General features: G+C 42.2%; 2 protein-coding genes across 6 annotated transcripts; both read right to left on the reverse strand.

The window, feature by feature from the left end:
* Positions 1–34: 34 nt before the first annotated feature.
* On the reverse strand, positions 35–6271 carry LOC111219953 (protein FAM57B-like). Of its 4 annotated transcripts, none has more exons than XM_022742830.1 (7): positions 5878–6271; positions 4229–4370; positions 3767–3850; positions 2997–3222; positions 2382–2477; positions 1273–1382; positions 35–1111 (listed from the first exon to the last, which is right to left on the reverse strand). In XM_022742830.1, exons 2-7 carry the CDS (start codon positions 4351–4353, stop codon positions 844–846), a joined length of 909 nt encoding a protein of 302 aa, XP_022598551.1. In that variant the 5' UTR covers positions 4354–4370; positions 5878–6271; the 3' UTR covers positions 35–843. The 4 variants fall into 4 exon arrangements, with proteins under 4 accessions (XP_022598551.1, XP_022598549.1, XP_022598552.1 ...); XM_022742828.1 differs by having other exon boundaries at positions 4229–4431; XM_022742831.1 differs by lacking the exon at positions 5878–6271 and adding an exon at positions 5741–5843.
* A 2791-nt stretch (positions 6272–9062) lies between these two features.
* maz (MYC associated zinc finger protein) lies at positions 9063–16166 on the reverse strand. Of its 2 annotated transcripts, none has more exons than XM_022742810.1 (7): positions 15418–16166; positions 15075–15225; positions 13488–13786; positions 12565–12812; positions 12403–12466; positions 11719–11890; positions 9063–11443 (listed from the first exon to the last, which is right to left on the reverse strand). In XM_022742810.1, the coding sequence occupies exons 1-7, from the start codon at positions 15448–15450 to the stop codon at positions 11100–11102; spliced, it is 1311 nt and encodes a 436-aa protein (XP_022598531.1). In that variant the 5' UTR covers positions 15451–16166; the 3' UTR covers positions 9063–11099. The 2 variants fall into 2 exon arrangements, with proteins under 2 accessions (XP_022598531.1, XP_022598530.1); XM_022742809.1 differs by having other exon boundaries at positions 13356–13786.
* Positions 16167–16323: the final 157 nt, after the last annotated feature.

Genomic DNA, 16323 nt, shown 5'->3' on the forward strand with positions numbered 1-16323 from the left:
TGTGGGGCGGCGTGGGGGGGTGGGGGGTGGGGGTGGGGGAATCAACATTGACCTAATACTGACATGGAAATAAGGACAATTTTACATCAGCTATGTACACCCATCACATTTTTGTGCCCGAGGAAAACCTCTTCCTTCTCCTCCCAGGATAAAAATAAATAAAAACGTAAAGAAACTGCAAAGAATGAGGAAAAGGGATAAGGCAGCAGAATACAGTCTTACGAGATTATCTCCCTTCTAAAGATGAGTCAGTCTGCAGGTTGGTTACATTTTGTTAGAGTGACAGTGACTACATAGAGGATACAGATAATAAACACTAACAAGTCAAAATACTGCTTAGCCGGGATTTTTTTTTCTTTTTTGAAGGTCTTCTCCATTACTAAACTGAATTAGGCCTTCCATCTACAGCAAATGTACTAACATACAATATAATACATTCCTATTTTCCTGCTCTTCCCGTACCATGAGGCAGAGAGGACTGAATTTGATCTACATGAGGGAAATAGCCACCTATGCTTCCTATACATCCAGGCAAATTCCTCTCAGGTCAGTGCATGTTCCTGTCTGTCACAGTGCCTGATGACATCTTTAAATACTGAGTGTGCTAACACTCCATTTGCTTCCTACAAACTGAGAAACTGAAGTGCTTGAAGGCCAGCAACCAAATCATTTAGCTGTTTGAGTGCTTGCCACAAAGACTTCAGCACTATTTGAGGCCATCGTCTGTAGCTTTCTTCATATTGCTACTTGTTTCAAGTCTCACTTTTCCCTCAGCTTTCTTTCCTTTACATACTCATTGGTACATTCGCCTTCCTTCCCTCCCCACCCTCCCCTCCACTCTTCTCAGTGAGTGGCCAGCTCAGGCTCTGTGGAGCGCGTGCTGTAGCCATTGGCAGGCTGGGGCAGCGCACTGCCATCCGTCTGCTGCTCCTTTGGTGCGGCTGTGGGCGGGCGTGGTCTCTGAGAACGGGAGGAGCCCGTGAATAGTCGCAGAGCGCCCCTGCAAATTAGGGAGAACCAATACAGCTGGGGGGCCATGAGCAGAGCAGCACCGAGGTTACAGTGCCATGGCACTGTGAAGGGAACCATGTGGAAGGGGATGGAGGCGTACCTGGTTAAAATCAGGAGACATAAAGGATTGTTCTGCTGTAAACATGTTCTGAGTCTTATTTCCATAATCCATAAGGTAGAGATCATGTGGCAGTGCAAGTTACTAACCCCAGCTTAGCAAGACAGCAGAACATGAGAAAACAGATGGAAAGAAAGACATACCTTCCATAGACGTAGTAGAGGTAAGGGAAGAGGAGGACTCGACAGATGAAAAAAGTGATCAGCATAAGAGCCCCATTCACTTTGTGCAGGAGAGTGTGTTGCTGTTTGTACTGAGAGCGGAAAAAAACAGAGGGAGAGGTCGAGAGAGAGGGAGAAAGAAAAGCAAGCAGTAAAGTTTGGTAAAAGCTGACGATGTTAATCTCATTTGCCATCGTAATATTGTTAATACCAACATTGTTATATTTGTTAATACTATCTGCATGGACTGAACAAGTGGCGATGGAGAGCACAGTATGCCATGCTGCTGGTTGTACACTGGTTGATGTCTACAGGGGGCAGTAGGGCAGGATGTGCGTCAGTGAAGCAGTCCTTTTTTTACTTCTCATTTGTTTACAGCAGATGACTGAACTTTTATCTTGAACAGTCAACCTGCTTCAGTGAGATAACACTGAGAACAAGCTCACATGCATTTACCTACAAAAAGGTTTTCCTCTTCTCCATTCACTTGTCTCATTTCCTAGAATTACATGGTATCCCATCAAAGAATCCACTATTGTTTTGTTTTTTTTATTCTATAGGTACAAGAGGGCACAGCTGTTGTTTATCAAACGACCACATGTGCTGTTGTCAGGGACGGGAGGGGCAGGGTGCTGAGTGATAGAGGATAGAAGGACAAGCTGATATTGTATCTACTGAATATCCAGCCTAAATACTAGGGGCTATATTCAGAGGCTAACAGCTGTAGGAGTTTCAGATGAGGGACAAGCAGAAAGCAATGGAGGGGCAACCTTCACCCAGACACTGAAACATTGTACACACTCCTACAGAAAACCTAAAACAGACAGAGGTGGATGCAGCTCCTACAATGTGCATTCACAAAAACTGTGTTACCGATTAACGACTGATGTTTCTGACAGTGTTGCTGTTCATGTGAGACACAGTCAACGGGGGCCGATGGGCATGAACAAGCTGCATGCTGGGAATGAGTGGAAATATAATCTCCATTGAATAAAGAAGGAAGAAAGAAGTGGAGAGTGCAGAAGAACTTTAGTGTGACACATGCGCATGCAACAACACTTAAAACTTTGAGGCTGAACAAGGACACTTACCTGGATAAGGATTTTTCCTAAGCAGACAGATGGAGTGCTGAGCTCAGCCATGAACATTATACCCTGGAAATAATCTCCCTTTCCTTGCCGCCAAAACTAGAGAGAGAGAACTAATTATTTGTCAGTTACAGCTTTGTTCCTTTCTTTTCTAGCAGATTTGCAATAAAATATAAGTAAATATTTTTACTTAATTCCCAGACAATACACAGTGAACAGTGAGCTTGTTTCATAGAGGTTGGTCTGATCAAGTAGTAACTCATTCTTGTTTTGTTGCTTTTTCCTTGCTTTAACAGTAAACTGAATATCTTTGAGTTTTTTTATGTTTTACAGTAACTGATTGAGAAATAATTGTCGATTACAAAAATAATTCTTAGCTGCAGCTCTAATACAGTGATTTTGGAAAAAGTTTAGTTCCAAGCTTTTGAGGAGATGTTTTAACACAAGGTTGTCTGCACCACTCAACATACATTCATACTGGTTACTGCATTAGTTTGTCTCACGTTGGGAAACCTTTAAAGGTGACAAAACTATCTAGAAGTGGGTAGCTGCATTTAGATAAAGCAATATTTTTGCTCAACTCTCAGCCCAACAGAAAGAGCAATATGTGACAGTTACCACAGAGACGGGGAAGCAGACGGTGACCATGACAACATGGTGCAGCACCATGAGGAACTCGCGACGCAAGTAGCTGGTCAGTGCTGAGCTCATGTGCTGGGGTGCTGCAGAGGCCTCCTCGTGCCCTTTAACTCGTAGCTTGTACCAGTAGCACATGAACATTGCGTAGATGTCATACACGAAGTAGGGAACAGCAAACATGATGTAAGTGCTAGTCAGCCAGTGCCTGTGTGGAGAAGAAGAGATGGTGGATCTCAAAAACAGAAATAAAGAATGAACAGTACGAGCTAAAAAAAAAAATCACTCAAACAGACCTTTGATACTCGTAAGAACTTGTTGGTAACTAAAACACAGTTTGACATATCCATAATAACCAGTCGAGTGATTACTCTCGAAACAGAACTGCTTTTCCCCTCTGCAATCCAAAAAAATCTCAATGGAACTCATTTCACCTGAATTTAAGACCCTCTTAAAAAAAAAAAAAAGTGAGAAAATGCTAGGGGCAGTTTTAAGTGGAAAAAACGTCATGATTGCTGAACTAAAAACTGCTTAAACACTTTGTCATTTACTGCTCTCTGACAAGGCATCAATGTCAAATTCGATTTTTGGTTTACATTTTAATTTAGCTCATATATGAACAGAAGCCCAGATCCCCAGGTGCCTTTGCCTGGTACATCTTAAAACCCGGGTTAACTGACTTGTTACATACTAGACAAGACAGGCTGGTCGAATGTGACAGAATATTTTCTAATAAGCATTTCCTGACTTACTGGTCCTCGATGATGTCCTCGCAGGAAGAAGCAATGATGTAGCCAGCTGAGGAAGCCATGACTGCCTGAACTGATGACACCAACCTGGGAGCACACAATGGCAAGCAAACAAAATAATGCATTTCTCATTATCCAAGTTCTAGACTGTCTAGATAGCACATGGAAAGAAAATAGTGCCCTTCCGCTTTTATGCTGAAACAATGCAGATGAAAGCACTTGGTAAAAATACACCCACAACAACCTGTCATGCTCGGGAATCATGCAAAGAAATACACGTCTACACAAGTCTCAACAATTTGATGACACTGTAGTAAAGTAGTAAGTACTACACACAGTAGAAGTACTTGAATTTTTGTAGGCACAAATGTGAGTGCTGTGTAACTGCATGGCATGTTGGTATCCATATGGTTCTCACATGCAAGTTCACACAGAAAACAAAAACCAAGTGTAAAAAGGTCTCACCTGGCAGACACAATGACTGCATCTCCTTCGCTCCATCTCAGTGCTGGGATGGACTTCAGGCATTGCTTGGACAGCAGGAAAAGGCCTGGAAAGAACACAGACCCAGCAGCTAGGATGGTCAGCATGGTCCCTGGTGATCTGTCTGAGAAGCAAAAAGTTCAGCGGGCAATCTGGTACTTGAGATCCGACGATCTTTCCCCTCTCTGAAAAACACAAAACATCAAACAGTGGATAAACAGTTCATATTGATCTCACTGGTGGCAACTCCCACATGTAAACATTTGGCTGCCTTTACTGCATTAGCAAACAAAGCACTCTATCAAAGTCCAATGTATGTGGCAATATGTTATTCTAGCTTTAATGAAAGCCTTGCCATGTGTACAATAAAGATGAAGTATGGCAGAGGAAAGGGTTATCAAAGACAGTCCAGGCACAATGTGGAAAATGGGCTTATATAAAAGTTGAAAGAGGACAGTTCATGTGATAGAGAGCAGGGAGACTATATAATTACCAAGTACAGAGTCAGGGGCAGAATATCAGATGGAAGGCCCTTTTGTGCACCATACTGCCCTGACCATCTGAAAGCGCTATTCACATTTATTCCTGGGACAACCATGTGGTAGTTCCATGCGGTTTTGCAGTTTGCTTACAGTAGACTAGCTGACTCATTAAAAAGTTGAAATCCATTAACAAAATACGCATTGCGCTACTTTAAAGTCCTGAACGTCGAAAATATCGACATAGGTATGAGCTGCTGGTGCATATAGTTCCTGATAACAACGTTAGCTAATATTACCTTTATGTAAAAAAAAAACCAAAACAGAAAAAACGTTTAGCAGCCGAGCTTTGACAGGTAGCTCACAAAATAAGCAAACCGAGACCGGCTTGAGATTGACCTGAAACCAAACTACTCTGTTATTGGCGCCGATTTGCCAACCCGTTAATGTAAACGTTAGCTTAAGCAACTTTGGCTACATTATGCAATGTTAAGTCCAAGAGCACACATGTCAAATCTATTTGGTACAGAACTAACGCTGCCTTAGCTATACTCTATGCTTTCTATTTAATACACCAGCTAGTTAAGCTAACAATAACACCAGCCAGCTACAGGTAACGCAAATTAACGAGCTTTACCATTAGGTTGTCAACTTGTTAGCAAAAAACTGGGTCAGTTAGCATGCAAGTATGGGGGTCTAATGAGGAGAGACAAAATTGCTAACATTAAATGTCACCCCTAACCCTTGGTAAGCATGACCAACTGTCTGCGCTGCTGAATCAGTGCTAACAATGACGCTAGGACCGTTAGCTAACGTTAGCATATATCCGAGACAGAGCCGTAACAGTTAGTCACCGCTGCCTTGGTTAGCAACCATTTCGTTTGGAACACATTGAAAAAACAGTAGTTAGCAAGTTGATGACACCCACAAACGACAGCTAATACCCGAATGTGCCACTTTCTACGTTTTGTCACTCGTTCATGAAAACATTACGTTGACGCCAAACTGTTGTTACCTTGTTATTTGTTTGTAGCAGTTAGCAGTAGCAACTGAGCAAACCGATCCCCGTGCACGCCAACCATGGCTAACTGGCTAACAGATTTGGAGTGTACACATGTTTAGAAAAAAATAAAAATCTTAAACAGTATTTACACAGAGACTCTGCGGAGTCCGGTCAGCGGCCAGTCGAAACTCGTGTCCTGCAGAAAGCGTTTAACGTTAGAGATGTCCCAGGGCTCTCCGCCTCGATGATCCGCATGTTTATGTGGCCACTTCAATGTCTGAAGGGTAGCAGCAGCGAGCTAACGCTAGCTTGCAGCAACTTAGATCGAAATCTATGCGAGGGCAGCTCACTGAGAGCATTGGTGACTAGCTTGTTATCTAGACAGCTTAAGCAAATAGCTAATTAAAACAAGGCAAACCGACGAAAGTCACAATGACACAATCTGATCCAGGTGTCAAGGTAACGCTAGCTGCTCCAGCCGCTATGTCATCGCATCTGTCTCGCAACAGCAGAGCTGGGCTGCCTCTGCCTGAGCCTCACAGATGCAACGTTGACTCAACACTGTGGACTGCTGCGCCAGCTAGTTCCTACAGGTCCAGGCAGAAGCTCATGTCATGACGAGAAATTTGCACCACTCACTGCACTGCATTTTGTAAATTGGGTTTTGCTGTTTTCCGTGAAGGGAAATGCTGAATGGATTCACCATAAGGAGACCGTCTATTCCAGCTGCATTCATAGTTTACAATATCTATGCTGTCCACTTAAAAATACAGTGATTTAGATGCAAACAAAATGATCTAGCATTTATGTATTTAATTCAGAAAATCGATGTAAATCTGTAAAAAGAATTAAAGACTGACAGGTAGTTGCCTAGCCAATGATGTCATCTGTGTCTGTACAGAGAGTAGTGTTTATCTTTGACCTGTTAATCATTTGGCCTTTGCATCGAACAGCATTTGCAAATAAACCGCTCAGTTATCAGGTCTTAGCTGCACATTGTCAGAGATGTTTGGTATGTTTGTAGGTTCATGGTCCTAGGGTTTTGCAGTCTTGCAAACCTTGACATGTTTAGAGGCCTGAAGATTACACGCCAATCGTGCAACTTTGTTCAAGCTTTGCAGTGATAACCCAGCTCTGTCCTTAAGGTTAAAAGGATATGGTAAAACAGTAACACTGGCTTGGACTGTTTCTTCAAGTCGGGAGGAACTGTAAAAGAGAACAAGAAGTTGTTCAGTGGGAAAAGTTTTTTTTGTTATCACTGATTTATAACCTATAATAAAACGCAACATTGGTTAGTAGAATATCTCCTTTTGGTTAGCTGTTATATCAATTGTGTACTCAAAACAATACATCCTGTGTCTACTTGTAATAGTTTGTGCAGTAGTAAGAACATAAATCAATACACATACTGTGTATTTAACACACATACAGTATATATGGCATATGTTATTATTATTAAGTGCATTCCATAAGTTATTTTGTGACCAAGTGTTTGAAAGAAGTTTTTGGTCTATCTACTTTAAATTGTCTCATGAACTTAAATTAGTGTTTTCATACATGTCCCAGAATTTCTTTCACTTCTCTGTAGAGAGTGTGTCTGAACCTGTTGTTTTCAGCTTTACAGTGGTGCTCACAGTGATAACATAGTGTAGTAAGAGCAAGATATCATGTTTGTCAAGTAAAGAAACGCTGAGAGTTGTTGCCGCTGCATTCCTTTGTGGTCTACTTAAGCTGTGTGAATGGGATTTTCATTGTATGATTTTTAAACAGTGTAGCAGAAAAGCTGTATTTAAAAAGAAGATATACAGGGAAAGTGATCTCTGCACATTTATATTGTATTCAGACAGGATATTGACTCAAAGTACCTTATGGTAAATGTATTGAATCACTCGGTTTTCGGTCAAGCTACTGTACCTTTAGCAGGCATTTCTTAACTTTTTATATTTATAAATAAAATTTACCAAATGTGTTGACAGTGTGCAGGAACTTTTTTTGTTATTTAGGAAAAATGCCTGTTCTTTGATAATGAAAGGTGGATATCAAAACCTAACAGTTACCATGAATTATTGGGAAACCTTTTAGTAACTTGTGCTGTAGCTGAGCTGAATGCATCACTTTTAATGTGTGTATAGATACATTTGTTTTTCATGTATTGTGTGGTCAGTCCTGATGGCACACTGTGTCCCACTGAAAGAGATAACAGGGGAACACGTGTACTGGTTATCTGTGCCGATGACATATAGGGCATGTCATGAATTCCTATTGTGCACCATTAAGAAATGATCAAGTCATTGTACATTAACAACAATGAATAAATGTTAATTAATTAACTCACAGTTACATCATACAAACATTTTTAGCCTTTGCCACTAAGTATTCCCAGATTCCAGTTGCATAGAAAAAGATCCTTTAGGAAATGCATATAATCAGCCTCTCTGACAGCAGACACTTCTTATTCCTATAGAACTATGAAGCTGTTTTTTTTGTTGTTGTTTTTTTTTATCATTTTCAAAATCAAACTGCAAACAATGACATGTTGCTGCATGATCCATAGTCTTTGTTTATGTCACATTTACAAGCTACGGTATGGAAAAGATTCATTCTTATGATTTATTACTGCTTATGTTTTCAACCGGTTCTGTTTGTTTCTTCTAGTTATTACGTTTTGTGTTGTAGGAGTGTAGCACATTGAAGAGAATCATGCACTGAAACCAAAGCAATCTTGCAGGTGCCACTTGACCAGTCGGGGTAGATTGGACGGACATGTCTAAGCGTATGTTGACAGTGTAATGACCTGACGGGTATAATGGTGTGTCAGGATTCTGATTGGAACTTGTCACTTCTACTGATTTTTTCTGGGTCATACTGCAACTTATACATGTTTGCATCGGACTATCAGTTCAATAAAAGCTTCATATTTCTATGAGAATCAGTGTTCTTCTACTTTCCCTTTTTCTATATAACTGGACTCCACCTAATTTGGTGGCATATAAATTAATGAATGAGGTAACTGAGAGTTAATGCTCATTAATTAATAAGATATTAAGATTTTCAAGTAATCACATAAACTAGTAATAGTGATGATTAGGAATTCATGACACATCCTGGATGAAGTCATTATGCGTTATGCATTAGTTATGCATTACTTCAGCATGTGTTTTGTGTTACCAATGATGGCTAGCAAGACAAATATGGAAGAATCACAACATGCAGGTCAAACATCCGGCTGGACAACATCACATCCAGACCGAATGACTGTCTGTGAATCATGCCAATAAGAAGCTGTGGTGCAGAAGTGATTATCTAGGTGAAAAGATCAGAACACAGAACAATGCCTGTTTACCCCTTTTACTTTAAATTGTCCAAATTACAAAATAATAACATGATCTCTACTTCATCTACAAAATAACATAATATTTATGACTGTAGTAAGCATCATTGATTTTTTTTTGCTCTAACAACCTTTTAGACATGCATACTGTTGAGAAATATAAAAATATAAATATAAATACATCCCATTAATATTCTTAATGAATCCATGACTAAGATTTGAAATATTTCATCATAAAAGAATTAAAATGCAGTTGAGTAAGATAAGGCATTAAGATGTATCACAAGAGCTGTACAGAATCCTAGAGTAGAGGTATTATTTTTTTCTTAGTGTAATGGAGAAAACCTAAAATTAACTGTTTAATAAATCACTACTTTTTCTCAACAGGAAAAACACATTTCCAAAGAAAGAAAAGGAAGAAAGAAAGAAACAACTCTACAAATTTCAAGGTAACATATTAACACAAAACTGAAAAAGCACTCCAGTACAAAACCAGGATTTGTTTACAGCATACCTAGTGGTGTTGTCAAACTGCCATTGTACTTCTGACTTGTGACTTTATAAGCCCTTTCCTGACACCACACATCACTCACAATATAACTCAAAGCAACCAAAAAATATCCAATGGACAAGTGACCATTCCTCACATGATTAATGTGGAACGATAATGACTTGCGTTCAGAACATTATGTGCTATACAGAGAGTTAAATGACTAAATCTAATGCATAAGTGTCACTCATTGGACTGGTACATAGAGAAAACAAAGGACTATGGCAATGACCGTTACAATCAAATGAATGGCCAACGATGTTAAAAGTTTTCTGAATAAAATCAACACTTTTATAAATATCATTGTTTACAGCCAACTAACTTAGTGGAACTGCTAAAAGTTTCTTTTGTTATGACAGCTCCCTAACAATAAGCATGACTGAGCTAGCTTGTTTTCATGCAAAAGGTAGTTCTCAGGTGCAAGAATCGCCATGTCAGAAGCTGAAGTGTTGTTGATTAGCAGTTATGTTTTTTGTTTGTTTTTTTTTTTTTTCAAATGGCCAGACTCAGAGAGGAAGACTCAGAGCAAGAAAATCCAAGAAATCTCAAACCCATTTTGATCCTCACTGAATCAAACAATAACAATTTAAGGTGCTTGACACTCCTGAACACAACTCTATTCTTACCTGTGTACTTTTAGGAAACAAATGAACAAGTACATCCCACAATACAATTACACACGGACCATAACGTGTATGGTCTTCTGTCCTGATCTAGAAACAGCCCTCTAGAAACTTAATAAACTAGCATTACAGCTTCAAATCAAATGTTGATTTTAGTTTTGTAGACAAACACGCTAGCATGCTAGAAGAGCCCTGACTTACACACACCCAAACACACAACTTCCCTTCTAATGTGTCTCTTCCTTATGTTTTCCTAGAGCTACTCTCACCCTACTGCTTCTTTTTAACGCAAGCCATTTGGATTCTCAGTAAGTGAGCGGCAAAATGGAGGTAAGATCAGAGCTGGTGTGAGATATACAGTACTTGGTGCACTTGCAGAGAGCAGCCAATGCCAGGGTTGAGGGAAGAGGGGGAGAGAGAGAGAGAGAGAGAGAGAGAGAGAGAGAGAGAGAGAGAGAGGGCAGAGAGGGGAGAGTAATACAGTAGATGCTCACAATACCACAGTTTCATTAGAGTCTTAAATGCACAAGAGCATTCAGGAACATTTGGACGACACATCCATGTTTGTCGTTAGTGTCAGTGAACCTGCTGCAGCCACAGAGGTCCCTCTTTCCATGACTTCATCGCTCTATTAATACAGCTCTTCTTTTTCCTCCGTTTCTCCGACGCTCCAGCTCTGCAGCTCTGAGGTGAAACTGCCCTTGAGCGCTGACTGGTGTTAATCTCCCCCACCCTTAATCCTAACCTTACCTATAAGTGGGGACATGACAAAACTGAAACCGGATCAGCATCTACGAGTAACTTCAACCTTCTCTAACCTTGCCCTCTGTTAAGGGACTGAGGTCGTTATTGCTGCGCTCTCTATTGCTAACTGTGGGGCTGCGGTGCTGCAATGCTAGAGCAGTCTGTGACAAGCAGGTCCACCACCGTGTTACCAGTGACATACACAGTGGGTGCTGTCACCATGTTGCTAAGGGAGACGGAGCTGCTGGCAGCCACATTAGAGGTGACGGGGCTCGGGGCACCCTGGTTGTTGCTATGGGTGCCCATGTGCCCCTGGAGTTGGGTGGGCGTCTTGCAGTGGACGCCACACAAGTGGCAGACGAGTACGCCACCAGAGGCTGTGCCGCCAAAGCCCCCTGGACTGTCCTTCCACTCCTGGCCATGGTGCTTCTGGGCATGGACACGAAGGTACGTCAGTGTGGTGAAGCCTGATGGAGGAGAGGAGAATTATTCCAGTGAGAGACGTTAGAGCAGAAGTTCGCTCAGCGCTAAGCCAAACAAAGATCCAAGCAAGCAATTACAGGTGAGCGTGGAATTATGTGCGTCTGCTCTGCTTTCTGTTTTATCATTATTACATTTTTAGATGTCAAGGGAGACAAGGGATGAAACAGGAAACAAGGGAGAGAGATGCAACAAAGGTTCCTAGTCAGATTCGAACTGAGGACCTTGTGGTTCACGTTCAGCATCCTAACCATAAACTTACTGCGGTTACAGAGATGGCAGGCGTGGTGCTGCGACTGGTTGTGCACCCTCATGTGATCTGTGATGTAAGCAGCAGACAGGAGCTTCCCACAGATGTGGCAGGGGACCTTCTCCTCATGGCGAATCATATGCGCACGCAAACGATCCTTGGTTGCAAAGCTGGACTCACAGGTCTGAAAAAGAGGAGGAGGGGACTGATGAGTGATTGCTGAGAAATATACAAAAAGTAAAATGCTGTGCACAGGTACGGGCTCTTCAACAGTTAACTTTTAAAGTCTGAAAAGATTAAAAATGTGTCAACAAAAAGCAATGTCAGTAATCGTGTGTGAGATTTATATAATTTTCAGTTTCACATTTTATAACATTTAAACCAGCCAGCGTTCCAGTGACGCATTGAAGATGATGACCATTGTTCAAACACTCTTTGTGGAAAATAACATATAAACACACATACATATAATGTACAGTATGTGATGAAGTATGTCTGTCACACACGTCACGAGACTCGCTTTATCCAGTTCAGTTCATATTCATATTCTCAAAGGTCATTTACTCATGCCAACAGATGTCTGTATGAGTCAGGTGATGTATGAGCCAATGACCTTGACTTCACTGTTTACATGAATGGACTTAAAAACAGATGGCGTGTACAGTGAGGATATTTGGCAGGGTGAACATGACGTACGGGGCATTTGAAGGGTCTCTCTGAGGAGTGCACCTGTCTGACGTGACTGTTGAGATGGTCAGGCCTTCGGGAAGAAAGAGAGGAAACAATTGGTGGTGAAGAATGTAGTACATATTAAACTCCTCACACAGAGTGACAACTTAAACCGTTTGACAGTATCACCTGGAGAACGCTTTGCCACAGTGGGGGCAGACGTAGGGTTTTTCCACACCACCCTGGTGGGAGCGCACATGGTGGCTCATGCGGTCCTTCCTCTTGAAGCGCTGCTGGCAGATGGGACAGGAGAACGGCTTCTCGTCCGAGTGGGACAGGCGGTGGCGGTTGAGATGGTAGACGTCGCGGAAGGCCTTCCCACACGTCTCGCAGGCGTGGTTCTTTCTCACCGGGTTTGGGTTGGGGTTTGTGGGCCGCTGAGACAAAACAGACAAGCAGATAAACACACTCCAGAGTTTAGATGGGAAGCATTTTCCGCACAGATCTGCCGTTATATACACAAAGAGAAATACATTCAGTGTCAACATTTTCATATTTTTATATCTTTTGTTGAAACCATGCAAATGCACACAGATATCTTTTGCCTGATTTGCACCAAAGTTGCATGACTGACTACTTCCTGCTGGACGTTAAGTCTTTATCTGCTTTCACACTGTTTGTGTTACAGAGAACATGCAGGGGAGCGTGGGGGGCTTCTAGCACAGTGTTTCTCAAACTGGGGACCAGTGCCAATCACTGGAATTTACTGGTCCCTGAACCAATGATTTTTACATTGATATTTAGTCAAATGTAACACACAGGAGAATTTCATTAAAATGAAATTATACCAAGCAGGTGACGCACAGTCCCAAACTATGAAAGAAGTTGGTTTAACCGTCTTCATGGCCAAGCAGCTTAAGAAACAACATGCTTGAAGGTTTGGGGTTGTCGACAGCCATCTCCACAAGGCCCTGACCCACCTGTACTGTCGCCCCTGTGGCCATGACGACAGCAGCAGGAGGCGGAGCATGGGGGTTAACACTAGCCATTACGTTTGGCATGGCAACCCCTTCACCATCCTGACTACCCAGGGGAGGCTGCTGTGCACCCACCAGCACGCCGGGAGGGGCGAGAGGGGGAGGCGCGGAGAGGTGTAGCAGGGAGAGGGGAACAGTGGGCCTCTCCGCCCTCCCTCCGGCCCCCACCGCCATCACCGACGGGGCCGCCACCGCCACCGCCACCTGGCCGGCTGCTCCCTCCTTTGCCCCCTCCGCCTGCTCTCTGGCCCTGTCCTTCATGCGTACCCCAGTGTGGACCGACTGGTGCCGCCGCAGGTTGTAGTTGTTCTTGAACTGCTTGTTGCAGATGGCACAGATGTGGGGCACGCGGGTCGGCCGAGACACTGGCTTCACTGGACCAGAGGGAGGCGGGAGACAAAACAGAAAGAAAGAAAGATGATTATGTATTTTCAAAGAAGTGATTTTCTAATAACAACAATTCCATTGAAAAGGAAACTATAATATGACACGATCAGGAGAGGGATAAATGGCTGATATTGAAGAATCAGTAAAAAGTTGAGATACAGCAAATAGGTGAGATTTTGTTCAGCATCTACTTCCAACTCAACCGTGTTTATAATATTCAGTTCAAGGCACAACTGAGAACTAATACTAAAATCATTAGCTGAACAATGAAGTAATGAATCATTTAAGTCATTTATCAAGCAGACATGTCAAACGTTCAGCTTCTCAAAAAGTTGCTGCTTCTCTGTGTTTTCTATCACTGCGAATTGAATATCTTTGGGTTTTATACAAAACCAGCTGTTTGAAAATATGTTGGGCTCAATTTAAAGATTAAGCAACTGACTGATTAGAGAAACTAGAAAACATTCACAGTGGAGAGGTAGAAAAGTTTTTTTTTGCAAAAACAAAGTTTTGCAACAACAAAACTGCTGTTATTTTTATGTGTGTAACTATGACTAACAGATTAATTGACTAACTGTCTCCAATGTAATCATAGGCTGCAGCTCTGCTAATCACCAAGGCTTAATCTTGTTTGGTTACTTAAATGTCAACGTACAGCAAGGTTACATGGGTTTATTCAAATATTTAAGTTAGTAAATTTCTTAGTGTGGAAAAGTAAAAGTATTAGGATTTAATAACAATGATTATACACCTATACTGAACACATTAATATCAAGAAACATTACAATGCTGTTGAACGTGTCATGTGCTGGTTGACTGCTTGTCTATCATATCCTGAACATTGAATTTTGGTGTCTGTATTTGCAAAATACAATTTCATCGAGTGAACTTTTTGACTTTACTTGAATTTTTAGATCCAAATTGACCTTGTAGAATCGAAGCAATTTGCTTGTCTAATTGTTTTTGAACATCAGGCACTTGAACCTGACCTCTGAACATTTCAGCGAGGGGAATTCAGACCATGTACAGTCAGACAGATAGTTTCTGAAGTGTTTAGAAGTGATTACATTTCACATTTTGGTATTCAGACGCTTATAAGATTCACATCTCTTATGGACATTCCCTCCATGTGTCCCGTCTTTCCATCTGTCTCTACTGGGCTTTTATCACCTGACTGAGTTCAGCACAGACACTGGATTATCCAAATCAGATTTCACTGATGTTTTTCACTCTCATCAGCTCCACAGGTGCAGAGTGCAGTGCAGTGTCCCTCACCAGGCAGGGGTTCCTCACTGAGAGCAGCAGTGTCCACAGTTGAAGGAGGCTGTGCTATGTGCTCTGTGGGTGGGGTTTGGGGAGAACTCGTATGCACTGGCATGAGCTCTGATTGGAGGCTCCCCTCCACTTGGTTTTGGGTGGGAGTATTCTGGAGAAGCAAGTAGAAGGCCATCACCAAAAGTAAACACAAGTCACAGCATTATCTTGAAGGTGCTACGTTGTCATACAAGATGTGAGGACTGCAGGACACCCACTGAGTGGCCTGTGAGAAAAGGCGCGCAGTAAAAATGAGAAGCAGAGAGAAAAACAAGGGCCAGTAATGCCTGCTCAACAAGCCTACCTGGAAGAGAAAATTGCTCCAAGCAGCATCCATTTTGCGCCACAGCGATGGAGATTATAAAGTCAGCTCCTGATTGAGATCGAGGACAGCAGCCTTTGCATTGTTTTGATCGGCCCACCGATGATGATTGAGGCGCAAACAGTCGCCTGTCCTGCAGCAGAAACGACGGGCTCCTGGATTCTCTTGAAAAACGTGAATAAAGTCGTCTGCAAAAATATGCTTTTCTCATTGAGGTAGCCTAATGCTGTCAATTAAAATGCACGCAGCTGTTGACTAACGCAGGCTGCCGTACACAGGCAGGAGTGGAGCAGGCCAGGTCCAATAATGGCCTGTTTCTCTTTGACTTTGGTTTCTAACTTTAATTCATTAAACACTAATCTCACTAAAACGCAACATCACCCAACAAAACTGCTCTCAAAAACCAAAAAGAAAATCGCATATTACAGTATCACACTTTAGCAATAAACATAAACAATTCTACGTGAAATAAATGCATTTTTACGCAAGAGAACAAATATGGGTTATAACACACGCATCTGGTAGCACAGCAGGTCATGCTTTGTTTTTAATTTATGAATCTATTTTTCCGATTTCCCCCAATAGGCCAATCGGGTGTTTGTCGAAGCCTCGCTGTTGGATTCAAGCCCTGACCCCGGCGAGCGGCGCTCTCGCCGGGCCGCAGCCTATCGCTCCACCTCGGCCGTTCAGCTGCGAGGATGTCATCTTTCTTTTTTTATCGCCCGCTCTCCCTCCTCCCTCCCTGTCTCTTTCTTCCTTTTCTTTTTTAATTCCTCTTTCTTCTCCCCCTCCTCTCCTTTCCTCGCACCGCTATGTCCCACTTGCTCTTAAAGGGATAGGGTTTCCTCTTTGGACACCCCCCTCTCATTTCCGTCTCCCTCGGCGGAG

This window comes from Seriola dumerili, unplaced genomic scaffold (genome assembly GCF_002260705.1).
Source record: "Seriola dumerili isolate Sdu_G_001 unplaced genomic scaffold, Sdu_1.0 BDQW01000068.1, whole genome shotgun sequence".
Taxonomy (NCBI): Eukaryota; Metazoa; Chordata; class Actinopteri; order Carangiformes; family Carangidae; genus Seriola; species Seriola dumerili.

Bases quoted from the DNA above. Each gene is read 5' to 3' on its own strand.
- LOC111219953 (XM_022742830.1), bottom strand. From the start codon at position 4,353: ATGCTGACCATCCTAGCTGCTGGGTCTGTGTTCTTTCCAGGCCTTTTC. The intron at 3,851-4,228 runs GTGAGACCTTTT...GTGTGCTCCCAG, and splicing joins GCAGTCATTGTGTCTGCCAG to GTTGGTGTCATCAGTTCAGG. The intron at 1,383-2,381 runs GTAAGTGTCCTT...TTCCGCTCTCAG, and splicing joins TAGGAAAAATCCTTATCCAG to TACAAACAGCAACACACTCT.
- maz (XM_022742809.1), bottom strand. From the start codon at position 15,450: ATGGATGCTGCTTGGAGCAATTTTCTCTTCCAG. The intron at 13,787-15,074 runs GTGAGGGACACT...CCTCTGGTCCAG, and splicing joins CAGTGAGGAACCCCTGCCTG to TGAAGCCAGTGTCTCGGCCG. The intron at 11,444-11,718 runs GTAAGTTTATGG...CTCCTCCATCAG, and splicing joins CTGCCATCTCTGTAACCGCA to GCTTCACCACACTGACGTAC.